Genomic DNA, 25897 nt, shown 5'->3' on the forward strand with positions numbered 1-25897 from the left:
TTACAAAATGAACTTAACAGCACCAATACTTATTCTAAAACCGTTCTTTCTGAAAGAGATATTGTGAACAGTCATATTTCTAGTATTTCTAACTTTAAAGTACGTGTTGATGAGAAAGAGCTTAAACTTCCTATCATGTACTGGATTCCAAAATTACATAAACATCCATATAAAGCCCGCTTTATTGCTAATTCTTTATCTTGTACTACCAGTAATCTTTCTATTTTATTGACTTCTTGTCTTACTGCCATCAAGACACATGTAATTAGATACTGTGAAACTGTTTATGAAAATACGGGCAAAAATCTGTTTTGGTCTATTAAAAATTCAACTGAAATTTTAGATAAGTTTAAAGTTAAGAATTATCAAGCTTCATCTGTAAGTACTTACGATTTCTCTACCTTATATACAACATTGCCGCATAATCTTATAAATGATAAATTAGTATCTTTAATTCAAAAAACATTTGCAAGAGAACAGGTCACGTTTCTTGCTTGCAATTCAAAGAAGGCTTTCTTTACCAATGTTATCATTAAACAATATACAATGTGGACCTGTGACGAAGTTTGTAAAGCACTTTCTTTTTTATTAGATAACATTTTTGTCAGGTTTGGTAATACAGTTTTCAAACAGGTAATAGGCATTCCAATGGGAACTAATTGTGCCCCCCTGATAGCTGATTTATTTCTTTATTGCTATGAGAGGGATTTTATGTTAAGTCTTTCCCCTACTTCGCATCAGGAAATTATACATGCATTTAACAACACTTCCCGCTACCTAGATGATATTTTTAACATGAATAATCCTTATTTCGATCAATTGGTTTCTAAAATATATCCCAGTGAACTTAAATTGAATAAAACTAACTCTTCAGACGTTATTACATCTTTTTTAGATTTAAACATTTCTATCATTAACAATACTATAGTAACTAAAATCTACGATAAAAGAGATGATTTTGATTTTAATATTGTTAACTATCCACATTTAGATGGAGATGTACCTCATGCTACATCATCACCGTAGGGAACGTGTTACAGTATCGCGTTTTTCGGTTACAGTATAGAATTTTCAAGATGGAGGATTATTTGTGGGAAGAGAGGTAGGTGATTTTTATTCAGGTCCATACTACTAGTAGTGTAGTTTCTAAAAGATGTTTTTGTGCTTTGCTTGTAAGGAACAGAATCCGGTATCTAGTCATATATTTCTTTAGACCCTGCACCGCAGATTTATCTCTTTATGCTCTCATAAATGTGCGGATTTGACGGTTTAAAAATTTGAATCGAGAGAACAACGCATTTTTCTCCCATTCCGACATTATTTAAGCATGTCTAGATAAAGTAAATCTACAAAACGTTAGTCCTTTATGTTTAGAAACGTTTATAAACGTGTATAAAACGTTTTACCAGTTGAACCTATTTTCCTGTTGGTAAAATGCGTTTGAAAAAATAAACAATGTTACAGTATAGAGCGAGGTTAATTTTGAATGGTTACAGCATAGACCTAGCGACTTTGATCCAATTTTGTTACAGTTTATACCCAGATTTCGGTTACAGTTTAGATACTTGCCAAATTTCAAACAAAGTTCGTGTATCCATTATTTTTATGAAATAACTCATACCTTTCTATTTAATACATTCTTGAAAGGTTGTATTACTTTTTTTCTTCAGCAGAAAAGTGATAGTTTGCTATTTTTCTTACTTTAAGTTTCAGATTGAGACTTTTTGCAGAATAAGTAATGTCCTAAGTAAGGACTGTTTTCACGACAACAACAGTAACTTTTATCGAATTGTAATGAGAGAAGAAAGATTATTGCTTGATTTCATTACACATTATAATAATGCCTATTAGTAATAAAATAGAGAAAAAAGAATCCTTAACAGAAGTCCAACACGGAAAACATGAAAATGTTGCAGGCTCAGTTTGACTAAACCTGTTCATGGACGGTAGTGGTAACTGCAAGCTACCATTCACGCCTCCTAGCACCGATTTCAGCAGAATTCACATTATATATGAACTTGTACACTTCAGATTTTTTAACATCTGTGGATGTGTTCATATGGCGGTTATCATGGAACCTTCAATGTGACACGTTATTGCCATTCTATGAAAAGCGGCATATTACCCCCAGGTTAAAAATTGCGTGTGCCATAAACGAGAATACAATGAGTGAAACTAAACAAAATGAAATTTTGAGAGGGGATCGGCGGTTATGAAGCCTGCATACCATAGATAAGCTGTCAAAAGACACAATTAACAATCAGGCAATACCCTAAGAATGATTAAACAGTATTTAAGTGAGCAATACTGCAACCTTAAATTCTATTTTAAGTTGGAATTTCCATCTACCATAATGTATTTTGTAAGTATTTAAAAGGGTTTATGAACATTTTCAATTTTGTTGTGTTGGAATTTCTTTAGGGATTCTGTTTAACTCTATTTTGTTACGTTTGGCTTTCTTGGATTTTAAGTTTCAACGACACTGAGGTCATGTGAAAACATTCCTGCTTTAGTGTAAAGAAAGACCCCAGATACCCTTTGTGAAACATTTCAGACACGAGCGCCTGACTAGAACCACCGACCTTCCGTAAATTAGCTTGATAGATTCCTCACATACAAAGAATCCAAAGTCATGATTGGATTTCAACTACAGCAGTAAATGAAAGATGATTTGAAGTCGACGGCCTTATCCCGACTCTGCCACTATTATGTACCTCCATCACTAGAGAAGATATTGTAATTGTCTGACCTTAATTTATACTCTATAACTTTCAATATTATTTTCTTTTTCAGAAACATGAAAACTGCTATACAGGATGTCTGAAATAAAAAAAACGACTTTTAATTTTATAATGACAAAATAATCGTAACTTCAACAAAGAAGCATTCGAAATGACGCCATGATCATGATTTGATTTGAATGTTTTTGGTTCGAGATGAGAAGGGTCTTTAAACATTGGCTTTTTTCAAAATCTATGTTTTGGGTTTTCGTATCCCCGATTGCAACCGAAACCATTTGAACAACTTAATTGGTAGAAAGTCATGTAAATTTCATCACATTTAGTCAAGTAGTTATACTGAGCGGATGAGATTGCACACACATGTGTACGACAGACGGCCGAAAAGCCATCGTGCCAATAAGCTCACAGAGATTTAAAAGTCTATGTAACATTCATACATTTTACCTAGTATAATTATATAGAAAATATCGAAGTCTAAACTGTAACCGAAATCTGGGTAGAAACTGTAACAAAATTGGATCAAAGTCGCTAGGTCTATGCTGTAACCCTGCACAAATTATCTCGCTCTATACTGTAACATTGTTTATTTTTTCAAACGCATTTTACCAACAGGAAAATAGGTTCAACTGGTCATTTACTTTTATAAACGTTTCCTAACATAAAGGACTAACGTTTTGCAGATTTACTTTTTCTAGGCATGCATAAATAATGTCGAAATTGCAGAAAAATGCGTTGGTCTCTCGATTCAAATTTTCAAACTGTCAAATCTGCAAATTTATGAGACAATATAGCGATAAATCTGCGGTGCAGGGTCTGAAGAAATATATGACTAGATACCGGATTCTGTTCCTAACAAGCAAAGCACAAAAACATCTTTTAGAAACTAAACTACTTGTAGTATGGACCGGAATAAAAATCACCTACCTCTCTTCCCAACAAATAATCCTCCATCTTTAAAATTCTATACTGTAACCGAAAAACGCGATACTGTAACACGTTCCCTACGGTGATCATATGGGGTGTATATTTCTCAATTAATTAGATTTGCTAGGGCGTGAAGTCATGTTGATGATTTTAATGAACGCAATTTATTTATTACTAACAAACTTCTTAAACAAGGTTATCGCTATCATAAATTGCGTAAATATTTTATTAAGATTTACCATCGTAATTCAGACTTAGTTTTAAAATTTAATTATAATTTAAAAACTCTTTTACGACAAGGTTTTACCAAGCCTGACTTCTATGGAGATGTGGTTTACAAACTTCGTAGGATCATGGGTCATAGTAATTTTTCTGCCGTCTTCACTAAAATTATCAAACGGTTTATTAAAAGAGGTTATGACCCAATTATTTTAAGGCATACCGCATGCTTGGTGTTCAACCCTTTTACAGTTGGATGCTACGCTTTCCTCTTTTGATTACATCTGACGGACCAAGTGGGAGACTCTATGATGGACAGTTCTTAAAGCCCTTTGGGGACTGAATTGTCTTAATGTTCGTCTTCTGCCTTGCTTCGTCGGGCCCTTGTAGGTAATTTTCTTGTTGCTCTGCCTTCCTTTAAGGCATCGAGTACTTTGGTAATGGTCATTAGGCAGTAACTTTTTCTACATATTTATATAATTTTGTATGTGTTTTATTTATTTCGTCTAATGTAACCATGACCATTGTTAGAATTTCACTTGGCGGGGATTCATTTTATATACATTTTCGTGTGTCATTCAGGAACATTTTGGGGCTAAGAGTGAGGTTTGGCGCGCCTAAAACCGGTTTAAACTCCCAAGTGGTTTAACTACCACTATCCGTTCCAAGGCGGTACCCCTTTGTGTTCCTTCACGTGTTTTTCTTGTCTGTATTGTTACTTGTTTTTGGATGTTTACATGTTTTGTTATGTCTGTCTTGTTGGATTGTCGTTGACGGTAGGTATTTTCTCCCCCCCCCTTCCATTTTTAACCCCTCCCCCACCTTTTCACCCGTACAGTCCTTTTCCCTTTAATTCCCTTATGGGCCTGTTTTTGTTTATATTATTTCACATTACATGTCCCGCTCCTTTCGCCCTTGTGTCCACTCCAGGTACTTGTTTGGTGCCTTCTGGGTGTCCTTCTTGGGTGTGTCCGGGGGCGGCGTCCAGTGAACGTTGCCTTTGCCTTGTTGATCTTTATTCTTGTTATTTCTTATCTATGTACATAAACGGACATTTTATTTTTTCCTTGTTAAGATAGCATTTCATAAAGTTTGTGTTATCAAGTGTATGCAATGTAGGCCCTACTTTTTTCATGTTAAGTAATATTTGTGTGTGTGTGGGGGGGGGGAGATACCAGACTTACTTTTTTCTCTATGCCTCTTCTAAGAATTTTTATATTTATATTTTTAACTATTTTTATTCGTATTGGACATTGTTATAATAATTATATGCAACAATGCATTAGAAGGCAGTGTTACAATGTTTGACTTACTCGTACATTCGGATTATTATAGATATTATCTGATTTAGTTTTAAAATAAGACACAATACTAAGAGGTTTAGATGTCCTAAAATCACCAAAATTTAAACAAATAATTGGTCCAATTTATAATTTCTGTGTATCATACTAATGACTCCTTGCTGGAAATTCTAACTTTATAATCGTTTAGATATAGACCAATTTTTTGCCCTAGTAAAAACGAGAAGGTCTAGATCTAACGTTGATTTTAAAAAAAAAGCTCTTGTAATCGTGATTTTACAGAACCATTTATCATTTTTAATCTGATATTGATTAACAGTAAATAAAATTAATATATTTATAAAAGTAATATTAAATGTGTGCGGATTTTTGTGTGGTACATACACACATAAAATGTTCATGCAGATACATGTATAATGAAAATGTTTATCAACATAATGAAAAATGTCAACAAAGGTCGTATACACTTTTAGGCTTCAAGTGAGCCGGGTTGAAATTTGAAAAAATGGCCCATGGAGTCAATTTTCCAAGGTGTCAAATTTAATGTTACACTGGCAGTCAGTTTTATTAAACAAAATACAATGTATGTTTGTTTAAAAGTTGTCAAAATTGAGAGAGAAAAACTTTATTATGCACTATAATGTATGTGTTTTATTTCTAACATAAAGTTTTGAATCAATAATTGGATATGTACAAGGTTTTATTTTGGTTCCATCGTGTACAATTATCAAGCATTGAAAACAATGTGATATTTGCTATCTTCCTGCAAATAAATTCGATGATTTATATCAATGTATAAAAGATAAATCAACATATTGAATGGACCACAGACTTATTTACCTTTAGATAATACTTTAAAACTTCTTCAACTATGTCTTGGTTGAAAAAAGTAGTAGTAACAATTATACATAAAAGTATAAAGTAGCTTCTTGAACGTTTTATTTTTTAAGAAACCACAACAATTTTTAGTCTATGAAGGTTTCCACTGTTAGGAGTTGTGCTAATGAGAATCCTTTGTGCATCTTCTGGTGTGAAGGGATTGTCTGGATGGTTGTAGTGCACAATCAGATTATCGTTTAGGTACATCTGAAGATGATTAGAAATAAATTAAATAATTTGTCAAATCTATTTCAGCGATATCATTTAGATGTACATGTATAAAGATTATGTTTTTTATAAAATATATATAAATTTCTACCAGCCTTTTTATCATTATATATACAAATAGACATAAATTGTCATTAAAATTTAATTGTAAAAGTTATTGACTATTGTCATACAAATATTACATAAGATTCAAGATTCAAGATTACATTCATGCCAGTCTCAATAGTGTAAATTCAGAAATGATCCTTGAAAATTAAGTACATATGTACAAGTAAATGTCCATTGTCTGAAAATCTGCTACATGTGAAAAACGCAAGGCTAGCTTCCTTTTCGATAATTAATTGTTTGCTCCTCTTTTACAAAAGTAATAATATACATGTATGAAAAAAGAAAAGAAAATTTCACACGAGATGGTCATCTTTATCATAGAAAAGCTTTATAATAAAAAAAGCTTTCGAAATATATTAACTGAAAGCTTTACTGTATTTTCAAATTGTAAAAGTTAACTGTTCATATTCTAAACTTTTGTCTTCTAGAAAAATGTAGAATAAAGACCAGATATACAGTAATACATTTCGACTTATACAACACACGGTTTGTAAAAAGTGGCTGATAAAGTACAATTTCATATAGTTTAGATGATTCATAAGTTTCGTTTCAATATCTTGTACATTAAGACACTGCTGCCGTTTGGAATATCGATATCATATAAAATTATGATATTGACAATTTTCAACATGATAAAACAATCAAAATCACATAATGTATGGTTTACATACGTCAGTGCCATTTTCCAGTGGTCTGATGGTCAGCTTGTGAATAGTGTCAACTGACAGCACAATATTAGCTCTAACAAAGTCCTTCTGCCAGACGCCATCAATCTTATGGTCAAGTTTCAATTCCTGGATACTAATATCTATCATAACTTTAAGGGCAACATTACCACCATCCATTGAAAGAAGCACATATATCCTAGAAATTGAAAGACTTTGAAATATTTTGAATATTTTCTTCATATAACCTAATCTTACAATGAGCGTTAATGAATTGGTGTTCATAAAAGACTACAGAAATCAGTATCATTTATCTTAAATAAATGGCCTAAACTAAATACTCATAATAACAAGGACAGAAATATTTTCCCACTTTTGCGAGAGCAAAAATTTCATAATAAACAATTAAGAAATTTTATTTAAATAGTTATCACAGTGGGCTAATATATATAAAATAGTCGAGTTTTCAAATTGATGAGCCTACATCAATTTCATTGTAACATTTTAATGGGATATTTTGAACTACAAAGAACGTTCGATTCTTTGGAAACAGTCGTAGCAACTTCGTGTGTCTTGCAAAAATGCGTCCCTAAAAACAACACTCCGTCAAAATTAACCAATAAACATTCAGTAAGTCATTATTATCATTTCCGTTTGTATTTCAACTTTATAATTACAACTGGACATAATCTGATTGTAGGATTACAAATCATTGACATAAAATCAAAATATGATTTTACGAGTGACAAGATAAACCGTCATGCATATATGTCATACAGGTCGACTAGTGCATATAGAGACATACTGGCAATGGTATAACGTCATTGTTTTGCAGCACAAAATATCCATACATACTTACTTAATATCTGTACTAGGAAATGAAAACGATACGTCTACTGAGCTACCAACACCCAACAGCCCAGGTAGTTCCGACTTATATGAACTTGTATTTACCAGCATCTAGAAATGAAAGTGATATAATTATGGTTTGTGCAGTGGTATTTACGAAACCAATTTAAAGAAAAAGAAAAGGAGCATACATCCGCCTTTGGACTATGCTCATATTCAATAACATTGCAAACGATAACATAGCAATTTTTGTTTATATGCTGTGTTAATGGCGAATAAGAAGTATAGATTTTGTTAAACAGTCTTCAAAATTATTCACATCGTATTATCGTTGTTTTAGTGGTGACAAAGATCTTAAATCTTTTATTATTACAGGTAGGTTATAAATTTGGTTGGTATATTTATCAATATGCAAATGCAAATAAGAACAATTTCCATCTACCGACTGGAGTTACTAATGAGTAATTTTGGACTCTCTTCTCATATAATTTGACCAACCAATTGCATTAAAGTTTAATTAATGAAATAAACACAAAATAACAAAGTGTTAAAAAACTGACGAAACATTGCCAATTAGTATACGTGTAAGTAAAAACTGCCTAAAACAAAAGTTACGCTAAGAAAGAACATGAAATAAAGAAATTCACTAAAAACAATACTATCACGAAAAAGTTGATGTAGATCTGTGATATTAACACATTGGTGAGATCAACGCGAGTCGGATTTGCAATATGAAAGAGAGAAATAAGTAACCTCAATGTAGTTTAACGTATCTTTATCAATTATTTTTTTATTAGCATGTTAGAATGGAAATAGATATTAATTTATCTTGCATTATAGTATAAAAATGCAAGACTTTCGTGATTATATTCTTGCGCATTTGAACTCCAACTGCATTATTCTACAAGTCAACAATACACTCAAAATTGATATATCTATTTCCTAAACAAAGCACCTTATCGACAAAAATAAAACATCAATTTTAAATTAAAGATACCAGCCTGAATTAATAACATAAGAAAGCAGATTTTTCGAACAGCATCGTATATAATATCTGAATTGGAAAACTGAAAATCAAATTATTGAAAAAGAAAAAAAAACATAGAAAAAAATAATTCTTACCGGAGGCTGAAACTGTAGATCTTTAATTTTTCCTGTTACATATGTAAAGTCGGGGTCAAAACTTCTCGTCTCAAGCCAACTTCTTGACAATGGGATGCATTCCCCGGCAGTTGATATCTTTGCGCTTTCAATTTGTTCTCTGACTAACTTACGAACACATTGCAATGATTTATCTCCAGCACTCGATTCCGACACCGGTACAGTGTAGATATTAAGGTATTGTGCAATCAAACTGCCACTGCTTGTCAAAACAATTAGTAAGTTAAGCAACATAATTTCAAACATTTCTGAACGAAGATGTTCTGAAAACTCGTTGCGAGCGATCTAGCAATATGCTATATAAAAATGCAATGTAATCTGTGACATTATCATATTTTTTATTTAATTATCAATTATTGAGAAAAAAAAACTTAAGTATGTCTCAACTGATAAATCAATAGGTGCTTACAGATGAAACCAATACAATTTTCAATAGATATAATTGCTTATTAAAATCTAATCGATGCAAACTTAATTATTTTTAGATATTTGCTTAATATAATCGAAAAAAGTCTTTTCACTTCGTTTGAATTAAAATTTATTTTGTTAATAGTATGGTAGACAAGATCAGCAATGAAAGGCGGAGTAACGCAACCCGCAAAATTTCATTATGGGATACTCAGCTAGTGTACATTGCGGGAAATTGTAAATACCAGAAAGTTGAAAAGCCATACAGAATTAATGTTTTAATAATTATATTAATTCACTTTGCTAATACGACAAGTTAAAGTGACATTATACTTACTTTTTTCACTGTCAAACTAAGATCAATTAATAAGTTGTTCATTCCAAAAGATAGTCTAAAATAATGGCGATTGGTAGTTAAAAAAATTTTCGGGATAAAATATAAAAACTACCTAAAATAAAAAAGGACTGGCCCACTCTTACAAATTAATTAGGATGATAATTAATAACAACAGCAAACTCTTTATTTAATGAATGTAGCTTATAATGACAATACAATAGTCATGTTGGCAAACATCAAAGCTTTATAAAAGATAACACATATAATTATAATACTTTATTTTTTTATTTATTTATTTATTTTGTTGGGTTTAATATCGCACCAACACAGTATATAGAAAATACATTGTTGATGTCGGGATGGAGAAGATTTATCCGGTGAGCGAGAAAGTGTATCTTTCACTTAATTTCGCAGCGAACCGGATAAACCTTCTCCATACCGACATCAACCATGTATTTGATTTATCCTGCTTTTTATCATGTTTTTAGAATAATTAAATGGTTTCATTCTTACTTTTCCCCGATAAAATAGCATCTATACGTAGTTTTGTTTTGCTACTAAACACGTGACGTCATCATGTGACGTAATGACTGGAGATAGATAAGTTTATGCGGCAAGGCTTTATCCAGCTGATGATATAGACAGTAGCAGGATAAAAGTCATATGACGACCTTCCAGTTTTATTGGTGAAAGAAGAGCTCAGGTGTCCCTCCGTACATTATTTCAGGTATATATCAATTGATTAATTTGATTTTAACATGTTTCAAATATTCTTCATTTCAAATTAGTGTTGAAATAAACTGTATGTTTTTTCATTCGTTCATTTATTTGTTCACTATTTATTGTAATGCTTTAAAACACATATATATATATACTGTAAAGCTAAGACTAAAAATGGGGCCGATTTGGTAAAGGGCCGAAAGGTCCGGGCCGAAATATTTTGGGTAATTAGGACCGAAATGTCTTTGGGGCGAAATAACTCGAAATAGCCGAAGACGTTCCGATTGTTACAGATAGTAACTCTTCACAAAGAAGATAGGTGAATAGTACTCGGATTATTGGTATATATTTCGGCTACAATACAAATAATGAGTATTCACTACAGAATACATTTTTCTAAATGGTCAGAAGGATAACGTAGTAATTCCTTTTATGACCCTTTCTTTTATAAAACCGAAAAATCACTGTCTTTTTATAAAGGTATACTGTCATAACTGTGCTCCTCTTAGTTTGTAAGAATAAGATAAGATAAGATAATCTTTAAAGTTTATTTATAGTCGGTTTCATAAAAACATATAAACATTAGCTATATAAGCTATTTTCCGACATAACTGACTATCCTATAACAATTCAAACAAACAATCTGTATAAAAGAAAATATAATATGAAAAAGGCAAAGCCTCAAAGCGAGCTCGATGTACTTTTAACTGAAAAAGTATGAAATAATCGCTCATTTTTATTTCAAATGCAGTGACGAGTGCGTGTGACGTTACATGTACTGTGTTAAATATGGCTCCGCCCCTGTCGTTAAATGAATAACGAGTTTTGACAACGTTGATAAAACTTCGTTTATTTTATTTCACTCTATAATTTTTCAAGCGAAATAAAGATTATTAAAAGTGAAATAAATGTAAAACTTAAAACGTATGCGACATTAAAATAGCGTACTTGACTTGATTGTTTTGCACGTGCTGTTTGGCGCTACATTGTGACGTCACGTAAACAATACTTTAAACGTCTGTACAGCGTTAACGACTGAATAAAAGATATTGGTGTTCGGATTCATTTTCTTAGTTAGACCATTTTCTTTCATTCTAGATAGTTTTCAAAACAAAAAACGACAAAAAATTGTTTTTCTTTTATCAAATTTTTCAAACAAAATGGCGCCTTCAATTTTCATTTTACATTTCCATTTTAAAACTGTCATTCGATATTTTATCGACAGCTTCCGTTATTCTGGTTCCCTATCCAATTATTGTTCCCATAGACGTGCGCGGGTGACCAGTCTACACATCCGTTTTCAGTCAGAATTCCTCAGTTTTTATCGTTATCTTTAAATTCGAAGGTTGCGATGTGTCCAATTCGGTACTTTGGACGAAAGTTTTCAAAACCATCACTTAGCAGGTACTCGCGTTACCGTAAAGCTCGCTTTGCGAGCAGGCCCTTCGGGCCAGCTCGTCGAGCTCGCTATAAAAGTATTAAGTATTATTGTGGTAACGATACTTAAATTAAGTATCGATACCACAAACTAAGAGGAGCACAGTTATGACAGTAAGTCTTATGTTCACTTTGAAACAAGAAGCAAAACAAACAAGAAACTTTAAAAACAAGAAATCATTACCGTCGGGGTAACTCGAGGATACAGATTTTGATGATGACATTATTTCGACACCATATCTTAATTGGGTTGATCATCTTTATAAATCATGTTAGAGCAGGTATCTAACATTCTATGTATTTTTTTTATTTCATGCCAATCACGATTTTTTTATTTAACCTATATTTACAAATAATGGCTAGCCCAGTATACAGGGACATTACTTTGATACAAGAGGTATAAACTTGAAACTTTGTAGGTAGATAGATATCATTGAGTTGATGTGCAGTGCACAAGAACTGTAACTCTTTCTTGTCTAATTTTTGAATTATTGCGCCCCTTGTATATTTTTCACTTTGGACTTTGTCCAGGACATAACTCTAAAACTATATGAGACATCAACATAAAACTTTTAGTTAGATAGATTTCATTGAAGTGCAGTGCTAAAGAACCATTACTCTGTCTTACCCGGCGGCACGAAATACCCAAATATACCCAAATATAGCACTATTTATTTTTGTTTGTATAAAATATAAATTATAATGAGAAATAAATAAGCATTTATAAAATAATATGACTTAGCCTGCTATACTGTAACTTTTATTTATTCCGTTGAAATGGGCAGTTAAGATGTTGTAAGGAAATAAAGTTGTGGCATTTGCTTATCTACTATATAGGTTCTTTATGAATGTACTTGCAATTTTAAATCAAGATATGGATATTGTATTTGTTGTCTTAACTAACATTTTTAAGGTGTAATTTTGTTGAAATTTCATATCATATACAAGTGTCCATGTTATTTTAAAAAAATAGCTTTAACGGAGTAGTCATATACAGTATTTTGGTTCAAAACACAATGATAGGAAAATGTATATTTGGGTATGTTTGATTATATCTTAGTGAAAGTGTATATTGTATTCATAATTAAAGCAGCACTTTTTTAGTATAAAACATTTACTTTTAGTATAATTTGGTAATATTTGGGTATATTTAGGCAATATTTGGGTATATTTGGGCAATATTTGGGTGTATTTGGGTATTTTGTGCTGCCCGTCTTACCTTATTTTGGAGTTATTGCCTTTTGTTCAGTTTTACACTTTGAACTTTGTCTGGGACATAACTCTAAAGCTACAAGAGGTATTGACATGAAACTTAATATGTAGATAGATCTCATTGGGTAGAAGTGCAGTGCAAAAAACCATAACTCTGTCTTGTCTAATTTTGGAGTTATTGCCCTTTGTTTATTTTTACACTTTGAACTTTTTCAGGGACATAACTCTAAAACTATAAGAGATATCAACATGAAACTTTGTAGGTAAATAGATCTCATTGGGTAGAAGTGCAGTGCAAAAGAACCATAACTCTGTCTTGCCTAATTTTGGAGTTATTGCCCTTTGTTTTTATGCCACCGCAGCATCTGCCATGCGGTGGCATATAGCGATTCACCTGTGTGTTTGTTTGTGTGTGTGTGTGTGCGTTATATAGATTATATAGTGAACTTAAAAAATCTTCTTGTGAAAAACCACTAGTCCAATTTCAACTAAACTTGGCAGGATTGATCCTTGGGTGAAGGCCTTCCAAAGTTGTTCAAAGAATTTCATTCCATGCAGAATTGTGGTTGCCATGGCAACCAAAAGGAATTATAAGAATAAATTTAAAAAATCTTCTTGTAAAGACCCAAAAGGCCTAGAGCTTAGATATTTTGCATAAGGCATTGTCTGGTAGACCTCTACCAAGATTGTTCAAATTAAAACCCTGGGGTCCAAATCGGCCCCGCCCCGGGGGTCATTGATTTTCACTATATGTACATATAGTAAAAACTTAAAATACCTTCTTGTCTGAAGGTACCAGGCTTAGAGGTTTGATATTTGGTATGTGTTATTATCTATAGGTACTCTACCAAAGTTGTTCAAATTTTGCCTCTAGTGTCAAAATTAGCCCTGCCTCGGGGGTCATAGGTTTTCCTCATATGTATATAGTAAAAACTTAAAAAATCATCTTCTCTAAATTAATTGACAAAGGCTAGAGGTTAGATATTTTGCATGAAACATTGTGTAGTGAACCTCTAGCAAGATAGAACAAATTATAGCCCTAGGGTCAAAATTGGCCCCACCCCCGGGGGTCATTGATTTTCACTATGTACATATAGTAAAAAATTAAAAAATCTTATTGTCTGAAGGTACAAGGCTTAGAGCTTTGATATTTGGTATATGATATCATCTATAGGTACTCTACCAAAGTTGTTCAAATTTTGCCTCTAGTGTCAAAACTAGCCCTGCCCCGGGGTCATAGGTTTTCCTTACATTTATATAGTAAATTTTTACTTTAAAAAATCATCTTCTCGAATTGACAAAGGCTAGAGGTGAGACATTTTGCAGTAAACATTGTGTAGTGAACCTTAAGCAAGATTATTCAAATTAAAGCCCTGGGGTCAAAACAAAAAAAATGTGTTCCTACATTACTATTTTAGTGCTGTATTTATGCGGTGGCATAGCATTTTTTACAAATGCAATCTTGTTTCACTTTGAACTGTGTCCGGGACATAACTCTAAAACTATAAGAGATATCAACATGAAACTTTGTAGGCAGATAGATCTCATTGTGTTGAAGTACAGTGCTAAAGAACCAAGACATAACTCTAAAACAAAAAGAGATATCAACATGAAACTTTGTTAGGGAGATAGATCTCATTATTGAAAGAGCAGTGTTAAAGAACCATAACTCTACCTTGCCTAATTTTGGAGTTATTGCCCTTTGTTCATTTTTACACTTTGAACTTTGTCAGGGACTTAACTTTAAAACTATAAGAGATATCAACATGAAACTTTATAAGCAGATAGATCTCACTTCAAGTTCAAGAGGCATACTTTCCTGTGTCCAAAACCTCCTCGGGGAGCATCACACCGGTTCTTGCTTAAATGGGAACAGTAATTTTTTACCTGCAGCCATGGACAAATGCATAAGCTGTCAGAAAATGTATTATTTACTGATTTTGATGTCTGGTTAATAAGTTTAATTTGCTACAAGATTTAAGAATAGCAAGCACACATGATATCTTAACTGACTAGGAAGTTCCCTATCTCTGTTATCTATGTTTTTGCTCTTAGGCTCCTGTCTAATTTCTGATTTTATTTCATTTGGCTTTTGTTTTTAAATATTTTTTATGGAAAAAAGATTATGTGACCCAGCAGAAGTGACCTTTATGACCTTTAAGAAGCTATGCGCCTAAAATATATTTTGTACATGTAATTAACAGTTTAAATTGACTAATTATTCTAAAACCAGTAAGTGTAAGTGTATTATACATTGTTGAGTACAGCACTGAATTTCATTGGATGAGAACACAGCTGCCAAACCAATAATGGCTGAGGCACTAACCTGATATACTTTTTTCAGCTGTGTAATTGAGTCTAATAGAATCAGTATTGTTCTCATAATAGTTTTCTGTATGGATAGCAACTTCTGTGCATATACATGATATAAATATGATGTAACATAATTTACATGAATTATACCTCCAAAACAAAGTTTGGGGGGGTGTATATAGGAGTCACCAGGTGATCGGTCCAACGGTCCATTCCATTTTACTTGTCTGGTGCAGTAACTTTAAGACTAATGGTTTGAATTCAATATAACTTCATAAATGATCAAACACATGGAGAGGAAGTGCAGTACACAAGAACCATAACTCCATCTTGACTAATTACAGAGTTATTGCCCTTTGATACTTTCCTTGTCTGGAGCATAACTTGAAAACTACTGGTTGTAATTCAAAACAACTTCATACAATGGTCAAGCACAATAAGAGGAAGTGCATTGCACAAAACCATAACTCTATCTGGACATATTACAGAGTAATTCAATAAAACTTAATCAATGGTTAACCACAGTGAAAGGAAATGCAACATACAAGAACCACAACTATCTTTAATTGCCCACAACCATAACTCTATTTCAATTCTTCAACAAGGTATTCTGTTACTAGTAACTTCCAGGTCCTCATCTCCAAAGCAGTCTTGCTTATCACATTTAGTGATAGCTCTAGTTAAATTTAATATTATAAAATTTATAATTATTAGATGTAAAAGAAGTTAATAAAAGTGTTACTTAGAGGGACATTTGCAAGTTTAATAGAATTTTTGTAAACAACCTTAATTTGTGCTTTTCATTTTGAAATGGCAAATAAGTTAAAGTCCATATCAAAAGAATCATACATATTAGCAAAAAGACCTGTCTATTTGAATTCATGAACAGTCAACAGAAAAAAAATTATTAAACAGGAATAATCTAAAATAAAGAAAAAATATTAACATATTTATGTTATGCATTCTTATTTATATTGTGGTAATTAAATTCATTCAACCAGTAAAACTTGCAATAAAGTCATCAATTTGACCTTTATAACTTAAAAGTTGGTGTAATTTTAGATACAACCAGAATAAAGATTTTTAACAAGTAACAATTAAATTAAATAAAGTTATATTGTAGAGCCCCTCACACGTTTAATACGGTAGTTTATTGTCTCATCAATGTTAGAATATAAAATATGACAGTATACAAAAGTACATGATACACCAAAATGTTATGATATATAAATGCATTTGTTTTTTTTCCTACACATGATATATAAATGCATTTTTTTCCCTACACATGATATATAAATGCATTTGTTGTTTTTTTTCCTACACATGATATATAAATGCATTTGTTGTTTTTTCCCTACACATGATATATAAATGCATTTGTTGTTGTTTTTTTCCTACACATGATATATAAATGCAGTTGGTTTTTTTTCCCTACACATGATATATAAATGCATTTGTTGTTGTTTTTTTCCTACACATGATATATAAATGCATTTGGGGTTTTTCCTACTTATGGTATATAAATGCATTTTATTTTCTACACATGATATATGAATGCATTTGGTTTTTTTCCTACACATGATATATAAATGCATTTGTTTTTTTCCTGCACATGATATATTAATGCATTTGTTGTTTTTTTCCTACTCATGATATATAAATGCATTTGTTTTTTTTTCCTACATATGATATATAAATGCATTTGGGTTTTTTCCTACACATGATATATAAATGCATTTGTTTTTTTTCTACACATGATATATAAATGCATTTTTTTCCTACACATGATATATAAATGCATTTGTTTTTTTCCTACACATGATATATAAATGCATTTGTTGTTTTTTTCCTACACATGATATATAAATGCATTTGTTGTGTTTTTTTCCTACACATGATATATAAATGCAGTTGGTTTTTTTCCCTACACATGATGATATAAATGCATTTGTTGTTGTTTTTTTCCTACACATGATATATAAATGCATTTGGGGTTTTTCCTACTTATGGTATATAAATGCATTTTTTTTCTACACATGATATATAAATGCATTTGGTTTTTTCCTACACATGATATATAAATGCATTTGTTTTTTTTTCTACACATGATATATAAATGCATTTGGGTTTTTTCCTACACATGATATATAAATGCATTTTTTTTTCTACACATGATATATAAATGCATTTTTTTCCTACACATGATATATAAATGCATTTGTTGTTTTTTTCCTACACATGCTATATAAATGCATTTTTTGTTCCTACACATGATATATAAATGCATTTGTTTTTTTCCTACACATGATATATAAATGCATTTGTTGTTTTTTTCCTACACATGATATATAAATGCATTTGTTGTTTTTTTCCCTACACATGATATATAAATGCATTTGTTGTTGTTTTTTTCCTACACATGATATATAAATGCAGTTGTTTTTTTTTTCCTACACATGATATATAAATGCATTTGTTGTTGTTTTTTTCCTACACATGATATATAAATGCATTTGGGGTTTTTCCTACTTATGGTATATAAATGCATTTTTTTTTTCTACACATGATATATAAATGCATTTGTTTTTTTTCCTACACATGATATATAAATGCATTTGTTTTTTTTCCTACACATGATATATTAATGCATTTGTTGTTTTTTTCCTACTCATGATATATAAATGCATTTTTTTTTCCTACATATGATATATAAATGCATTTGGGTTTTTTCCTACACATGATATATAAATGCATTTGTTTGTTTTTTTCTACACATGATATATAAATGCATTTTTTTTCCTACACATGATATATAAATGCATTTGGGTTTTTTCATACACATTATATATAAATGCATTTTTGTTCCTACACATGATATATAAATGCATTTGTTTTTTTCCTACACATGATATATAAATGCATTTGTTCTTTTTTTCCTACACATGCTATATAAATGCATAAGGGTTTTTTCCTACACATGATATATAAATGTATTTGGGTTTTTTTTCTTACACAACCTTGATATTCTTACATTTGTATTTTTCTTTCAGAAATGACTATAGAAGTGAATAAAGACAACTGTGGGGGTAATTTGAACATAGATAATATATGGGTGCTTCACCTGAACTATTATGGTGCAAAACTAGGAATGGGCACTAGTAGACGAGCAAACTCTTGTCTGTTCAATATATCATCATATAACAGTAATCCTGCATTAGAGATATGTATTTTAAACTATGACTACGAGTCATGGGATATAGCTTGTGGAAGTCTGAAGATATATATAGGCACATATCCTTTCTTTGATTTCCCAAGTGTGAGTGTCTTACCAAACTTATATGTTTCATTTCTTTTATACATGTAACATGTAAGCAAACTTGCTCAAATAAGTATTTCTTTTATAACATGAAAGTAAACTTTCCTAAATTAATATGTAAACACTGGGTTATATCTTGGTAATTCTAGGCATGCTATTCCTTAATAATTTAAAAAGTCAATAACATATATACAAATGTACAAAGATAAAGTTCATAAAATTCACTGTATTTTTCACATTTTACTTTTATTATATGTTGTAGATAAAATAACTTACACTTAATATCTGCATTGTTTAATCTAGTCCATCATTCATCTACTGACAGAATCAGTAATATTTTTAGCTCACCTGAGCACAAAGTGCTTAAGGTGAGCTTTTGTGATCACATTTTATTTTAAGCCGCGTCCATCAATGATTGTCTGTTAATGCGTCCATGCGTCCAGCGTCAACTTTTTTACAAACGACTTCTTCTAAGAAAACAACGGGCCAAATTTGATGAAATATTCCTGGGATGTTCCTTAGCATGAAGCTCTACTGAAATCGTTCGAATGGTTCTACTCCAGTGAGCATCTGGGTCAGAAGGGCTAAAAATAGTTTTTTAAGATAAAGTCTTTAATGAACGCCCGGGGTTCATTGATTTTGATTATGAACATATAGTAAAATCTTTAAACAATCTTCTTTCTGAAGATACAAGGCCATGCGCTTTAATATTTGGTAAATGGTATCATCTTTATGTCCTCTCTGACACAGCCCAAATATGGAAAAACCTTGTTAACACTCTAGAGACTATTTGTTTTGTTCCAAATATCCTGGAAATTGGTCAGAAAGGTTGTTTGTATGATTTCTAGCTCAACTTCAAATATAGTTCATCTGTGGTCAAAAACTAGGTCACACAGTCCAAATATGGGAGAATGTTGCTAACACTATTTATGTCAAAATATCCTGGAAATTAGTCAGACAGGTTGATTAGATGGTTTCTAGGTCATGTTTGAATATGGATTATCTGGTGTGAAAAACCAGGTCACTAAACCCAAAACTATGGAAAAACATTGTTTACATTCTAGAAGTAATATTTTTCTCATACATAACCTGAAAATTTCAGAAAGGTTGTTTTAATGATAACTTAAGCTCAACTTTGAACATGTGTCATGGAAAAACTTTATTTCCACTCAAGAGGTTACATTTTTAGCCCAAATATCCTGGAAATTGATCAGAAATGTTGTTTGTATGATTTCTAGTTCAGGTTTGAATATGGGTCATTTAAGGACAAAAAGGTCACAGCACATAAAAAGGCATACTTATATGGAAACACCTTATTAACATTCGCACTACATGAATTTCAGGTATAGGGGATACAGATATGAATGTTATAATATCAATTTAAGTTTATGGCATTTTATTTGCCTTTCATTCATTGCTAACAATATTTATTCAGAGCCTCAATAATCAGTTGAGCGATATAAGGGCCATCATGGCTTTCTTGTTAAGTCATTCTTGAACCACATAGTGCCTATTTTTTGGTTCCACAGGATTAATGATTAAATTTTAAACCATTTCAGATGCACCATTGTACGAGCTTTAGGCCGCTATGTACTAGTGAGAAGAAAGTGTTTTTTCAATACATGTATGACAGAGCTCTTCACATTATGAAAAAGGACATTAATATAAAGTTTGATATCTACTTACGAAAAAAATTAGGTAATGTTTATTAAGCTCGGCATGTTTTGCAGAAAGTGTTCACAGAAAATGTAGAACTATTGACATGGCCCGCATGGGGGCGTTGTCTATATTTGGTTTCCAATAAGGTCATTAAAATCAATTACTAATAATCTCTTTAGCCTATTACCAGTTTTATTATCCAGCGCTGAGAAAAGTACAGCATGCTGCCCCTTGGATAGCTGTTGTTTTTATTGGTCATAAAGTGTCCTCATCTAAAAGTTAGTCTTCTTGGAGAAATTACGCCTTGTGTAAGGATCAAACAATTGGTCCCTGGATAATTAGTTTGTTACTTGCCCTATTGAGCCAAAGGGATGGACTAGTACTATACAGTAAGCAAACAATGATTAGAACATTTGTATCATTTTAAGGACTATATACATAGTCATATTGCTGAATAATATAGAAGAAGTTAAAATTTCTAAAAATCATAAAAAAATATATAAAAAATACATAATACATGTTTGTGTTTCAGAAACAACAACAAAATTAGTGTTGACTACTGGCTCACCATCTGTATCATCTTCTGGCAGAGGGAAGGCAGGTTTTAGTATTATATGGATCATTCTTATAATCATTGGAGGAGTCCTGGCGTTTATATTCTGTACAGCTTTTTGGTTCTATTGTTGTTGTTATAATGAAAACGAAGGTAAGATAACTATTGATTTTGTTTGTTTTACATGTTTCACACTTTCTCTGTTATTCTGATGAAGGATGGTGGGGGTACCAGATTATAATAACTCTATATTAAATGTAGCCAGTGAGAATGACCTGTTAATGCCACCTGTACAAGGTGAGGCTAAGCCTTATATATATTCATGAAGTCTTACTAGAAATCTACACGGTTGAGTTATTGATTTTAAACTTTTTAAATTGAAACCTATTAAGAAGAAAACAAAGGACTGAACCAATTATAAAGTAGGTAAAGCCCTTGATACAAATAGCTTACCACTTTTCTATAGTATAATTATGTACAGTATATAAAATTTATCTCCTGACCTTCCTGATGAATTAATGGTTTTAATTTTTAAACTCACCTGAGCACAAAAGTGAGCTTATATGATGGCAAATTGTACATCTTATGTTGTTCATTGTTATCCACACATTCTTTAAACCATATCTTTTCCAAAACTGCAAAGTGGATTTGGACCAAACTTCACAGGATTGATCCTTAGGTCACCCTCCATAATACTTATATTAGTTGTTTCAACCTGATGCTTAAGTAGGTAACATAAGCAAAAAGTAGACTGTAAAAATGAAATCTTTGGAAGTCTTTATGCAAATGAACGATTAAGGACCATCACTGATCTTTAAATTTGTTTTTTAAGTTTTCATAATGACCTTAGTGATGTATAAATGCTCGATTCTGTTGTAATGATTTATAATTTATTATTTGTGAATTCATTAATAGAGGTTTAATGCACCTATTTAGGCATAATCATCTGCAGAAGCATAAGGATTGGAAGTAATTTAATAAGTCTGAGCATTAATGCACAAAAAGGTGCACTTACACTTATCTGGCATAAAAGTACAGGTCTGACCTGGTTATTCTTCATTTCTTTGTCTGTATTTTGTATTTAGAAACTATTTTTTTCATGCTTTCCCTGTGCTTGTGCGGTATCATTTGACAGTAATGTTTTGATAATGAAACTACCAGGGCCTTCATTGTATTAAACTGTTTTAACATTGCTCCCTGAATCATGCATATTATAAAATATGCAACAAAGATGCATTGTCATGTGAATCTATCTGTTAATGCTTGTTTCTGTTCCATAAATATATACCTGCATGGGTAGTTTTTATACAAGAATATTGTGTATACAATTTCTTTATTTGTAGAACAGACTCAGAGTCAGGATAACCAGAATGTTGAAATGAATGAAGGCAGGAGGAGGATGTTGGAAGGACCGGTTGTTCATGTACCGCCAGAAAACTTAAATTGCACCTCAACTGAGCCACCAGATTATAACACAGTCTGTAGTGGGGATAGTCAGTACCCTGGTGATGATAGCAGTATGTACATTACAATACTAAAAGATATGTTTTAACTTATATACTCACAGTAACCACTTGGCCATGCACGCCACCACAAAAACATTATCTCACTTTATAATAAGATTAGTATAATATATACTACCCTAAATGGTTTTGTGATGGCGTGGCTGAGTGGTTGATGAATTGGATAAGTAATCTAAGAACTGCTGGCTGCGTGGGTTAAAACTTCAAACCCTGTCAAGGGCAAGCCATTGTTTCCTTGAGCAAGAAACTTTACACGCATTGCTTGGAACTCAGGTTGGTTATAGGAACGGATTCAAGAGTGTTTCAAAAAGCTTATAGCTTCCAACACAGACTAAAGTAAGTTAGTATAATCAAAATGGTTTTGTGTCAAACATTGAATAACTTTCAACATTATATTACTTGTTTCTGTTTTAAGAATTTTGACAAAACTGTTAAGCTTAAGAGGATTTTAGAATCAAAACCATGATAGTGAAAGAGGTACATATAACATACAAATATAGATGAATACATAAATTGAAGTAGTATGATGGAATTGTTTTACATATAACTGATATTTTGTATGTACATATTACCTTACATGTCCCAATACTCTAGGAAAAGGTTTAAAGTAGGGTCTTATCCCCTCATTCAAAATAGTGTAAAGAAGCATTCAGTATTATATATGATATTGTTTAAAAAAAGGATAAATATCAGTTTAACATAGGTTGTTAAATTGCTTAGTGTTATATCTTCGGATTGAACAAAAAAGTCTATATAAAATTCTAAGTTTTATTGTTTATTATTATTATGATTTTTTTATTGGTTTTTAGTGACCCTGATACTGTCAAGGTCATATGGCAATTTTCCAGCTTTACTGGTGGAGGAAGACTCTAGGTGCCCCTCAATGCAAAATTTCAGGCATAAGTGGGTAACTGAGTTGAACAACTTACATTCCATAAGATAGCTAGATAGCTTCCTCACATGAAAGAAACCAAAGTCCCTGGTGGGAATTGAACCCACGGTGGTGAGGGGCAAGTGGTTTGAAGTCATCCATCTTAAAAACTACTTGAGCGGATGCCCCTGAAATTTAGATCATTTCAGCCATGTGTAACATTATAGGCTGATATATTAATGCATTTGCTACATTTAAGATAAGGAACCATTGTTATAAATGGAAATGCTACAGCTTAAATATTGTAATATTAATCAGTGTCTTTGAAAAACTAGTTTCTTTTCTTTCTTTTTTTTAATTTTTTTTTTTATTTCAAGAAGTCTTTACTACACCTTTTGTCAACTGGAATTATTATTATATTTCTTATAACTGTAAATCTATAGTTATGTGAACTTCTTTGATAATGGTATTTTCTTTGACTTTGCTCTAATGTAGCCCAAAGAAAAAGAATTTTATAGATTTCATTAAATTACTGTGATTAAAAAATTTTAAGTGTAGTATATCTTTAATGATAATATTTGTTTATATATATTTTATCATTTTAGGTTACAGAGAAGAGAAAGTTAATCCTAATACACCACTACAACCAAGTGCCCCACCCCCGGACGAGTCACGCGAGTCACCCCCACCATACCCAGGATTCAAGTGATAAAGGAGAGGAATATTAAATCATCACTTGCCTTTCGAAATTGACAATATACTACCATTGTTAGAATAATGTTGAGTTTAGCTGTAGCAGCTACAAGGCTTACCTTCATGTTTAAGTTAAAGAGATATTTATTTCATAAATAACATAGTTTATCACAGGCATATGCTGCTTTTGGAGTCAGTAAAAATGGAATTGCGAGGCTGTGCATATAATTATGATGTGACATTATTTGCATAATATGAACATGGTGTAAAGACTTGCTACGGTAACGCTTGTGTAATTTATTACATTGTTGATGTACATATCTATTGTAATATACTGTGTAAGATATACATGTACAAAGTACCTGATACTGATTTTTGTGTAGTCGTTTCAAGGGAAACAGTGTTTTTATAGATTTGTAAGATTGTGTTCATAGATTTTATAAAACAAGTAAACTTAAGTTTTAATTTTATTATTTTTAGTGGGGGGGGGTGGAGATTTAGGGCTTATGCATTTTTTTACATGTACATTGTATATACATATACATGCCCTGTATTTGATATTTCTAGAAGTTTTTCATCAAACTTGTGAATATATAATATGCTTTTGTATTTTGAATATTTTGCTTTATTGTGAAATTTAAACTATTTGTTTAGTGTTTTTTGTAAGTCCAGCATTTGATATGTCTGGTAAACACTGCTGTTTAACATTAATTGTGTTTATTACAATTCAGGGCATTTTTTATTACATAATATTTTATAGCATGTTTTTAACCCACTATGTTGAATGTTATAAATGGACTTGTTTATCTTTTTCTCTGGACAAACCGTTTATCATTTTTAGTGAGAATTTGAAAATATTTACTGACTAAATATAGAACAGTTCATTTAATAATCAAACAGTATGGACGTGCCAGCTGATCTTGGTCAGCACTGGTTGCATGGGTAGAATCTTTTGTCGCCAGAAGGCTGAAGTTAAAAGTCATGTACTTTTATTATGATATAGACAACTATTAATTCAATTTTATACATACTGATATTGTGTTATTATTATTATTATTATTTCATTGCAGTCTGAAAAGTAAAGGACAACATTCAGAGTTTCAGAACTTGTTCCAATGTATATGAAGCCTAACCATACTAAATTTGTCTGGCTCTAACATGGGATCAATCAATTGTTGATATAAGGGGCTTTATTAATTTAAAATGTTACAATTTAGCAGCGTTCTTGTAGTATTAGTTCCAATGTGTAGGAAGCTAAAGGCTTATAGACGCTATACCTCCATGCATGAGATATATGTGTTTTGTGTTCTAGTTATACATTTTTCTTTAATTTCGTTAATTATTTGTTTTACGTTGATATATTTATACGATTGAATTTTTATAGTTATTGTTGTTGAAAGTGCTAAAGGATATACGTATATTGTATTTTCCCTGAATAAATGATTTATTCACAAAAAGGTTAGTTTTATGTACTGAGACCTAATATGTGTACTAATGTTTTGAAGTATGTACCATTTTAACCTACTGGTAAATATGATATAGGCGTATTTATGCACAAATGGTCCTTCCTCACAAAGTAAAAATTAACTACATTTAAATTCTCGTAAACTATTGTTCCAAATGTATTTTATATCCTCCTGTTACGGTTTCAATTTGTTTTAACGAGCTTATATCATCCTAGATACAAGCTCACTGGAAACATGTATGCGTCCTGTTGTGTTATAGACAAAATCCATGCTCCATGTAAGTGTTGTAAGTTTTCATTTAACCCAGTAGAATT

The 25897-nt window shown here is 31.6% G+C and overlaps 2 protein-coding genes across 2 annotated transcripts; one reads left to right on the forward strand and one right to left on the reverse strand.

The window, feature by feature from the left end:
• Positions 1-5693: 5693 nt before the first annotated feature.
• On the reverse strand, positions 5694-9386 carry LOC132721632 (uncharacterized). Its single transcript, XM_060705962.1, has 4 exons — positions 9037-9386; positions 7925-8025; positions 7072-7264; positions 5694-6271 (listed from the first exon to the last, which is right to left on the reverse strand). Exons 1-4 carry the CDS (start codon positions 9319-9321, stop codon positions 6131-6133), a joined length of 720 nt encoding a protein of 239 aa, XP_060561945.1. The 5' UTR covers positions 9322-9386; the 3' UTR covers positions 5694-6130.
• Positions 9387-10525: 1139 nt separating this feature from the next.
• On the forward strand, positions 10526-24397 carry LOC132721757 (uncharacterized). The gene is made up of 6 exons (XM_060706128.1): positions 10526-10547; positions 18553-18818; positions 20378-20516; positions 21010-21183; positions 22374-22547; positions 24030-24397. Exons 2-6 carry the CDS (start codon positions 18555-18557, stop codon positions 24131-24133), a joined length of 855 nt encoding a protein of 284 aa, XP_060562111.1. The 5' UTR covers positions 10526-10547; positions 18553-18554; the 3' UTR covers positions 24134-24397.
• The last annotated feature ends 1500 nt before the right edge of the window (positions 24398-25897 follow it).

This window comes from Ruditapes philippinarum, unplaced genomic scaffold (assembly GCF_026571515.1).
Source record: "Ruditapes philippinarum isolate M1 unplaced genomic scaffold, ASM2657151v2 ctg1589_1_1_1_1, whole genome shotgun sequence".
NCBI lineage: Eukaryota > Metazoa > Mollusca > Bivalvia > Venerida > Veneridae > Ruditapes > Ruditapes philippinarum.

Excerpts from the sequence above, each read along its gene's own strand:
- LOC132721757 (XM_060706128.1), top strand. The coding sequence starts at position 18,555 with ATGACTATAGAAGTGAATAAAGACAACTGTGGGGGTAATTTGAACATA. Across the intron at positions 18,819-20,377 it reads CTTTCTTTGATTTCCCAAGT|ATGCACCATTGTACGAGCTT; the intron begins GTGAGTGTCTTA and ends AAACCATTTCAG. Across the intron at positions 22,548-24,029 it reads GTACCCTGGTGATGATAGCA|GTTACAGAGAAGAGAAAGTT; the intron begins GTATGTACATTA and ends TTATCATTTTAG.
- LOC132721632 (XM_060705962.1), bottom strand. The coding sequence starts at position 9,321 with ATGTTTGAAATTATGTTGCTTAACTTACTAATTGTTTTGACAAGCAGT. Across the intron at positions 8,026-9,036 it reads ATCTACAGTTTCAGCCTCCG|ATGCTGGTAAATACAAGTTC; the intron begins GTAAGAATTATT and ends TTTCATTTCTAG. Across the intron at positions 6,272-7,071 it reads CACTGGAAAATGGCACTGAC|ATGTACCTAAACGATAATCT; the intron begins GTATGTAAACCA and ends AATCATCTTCAG.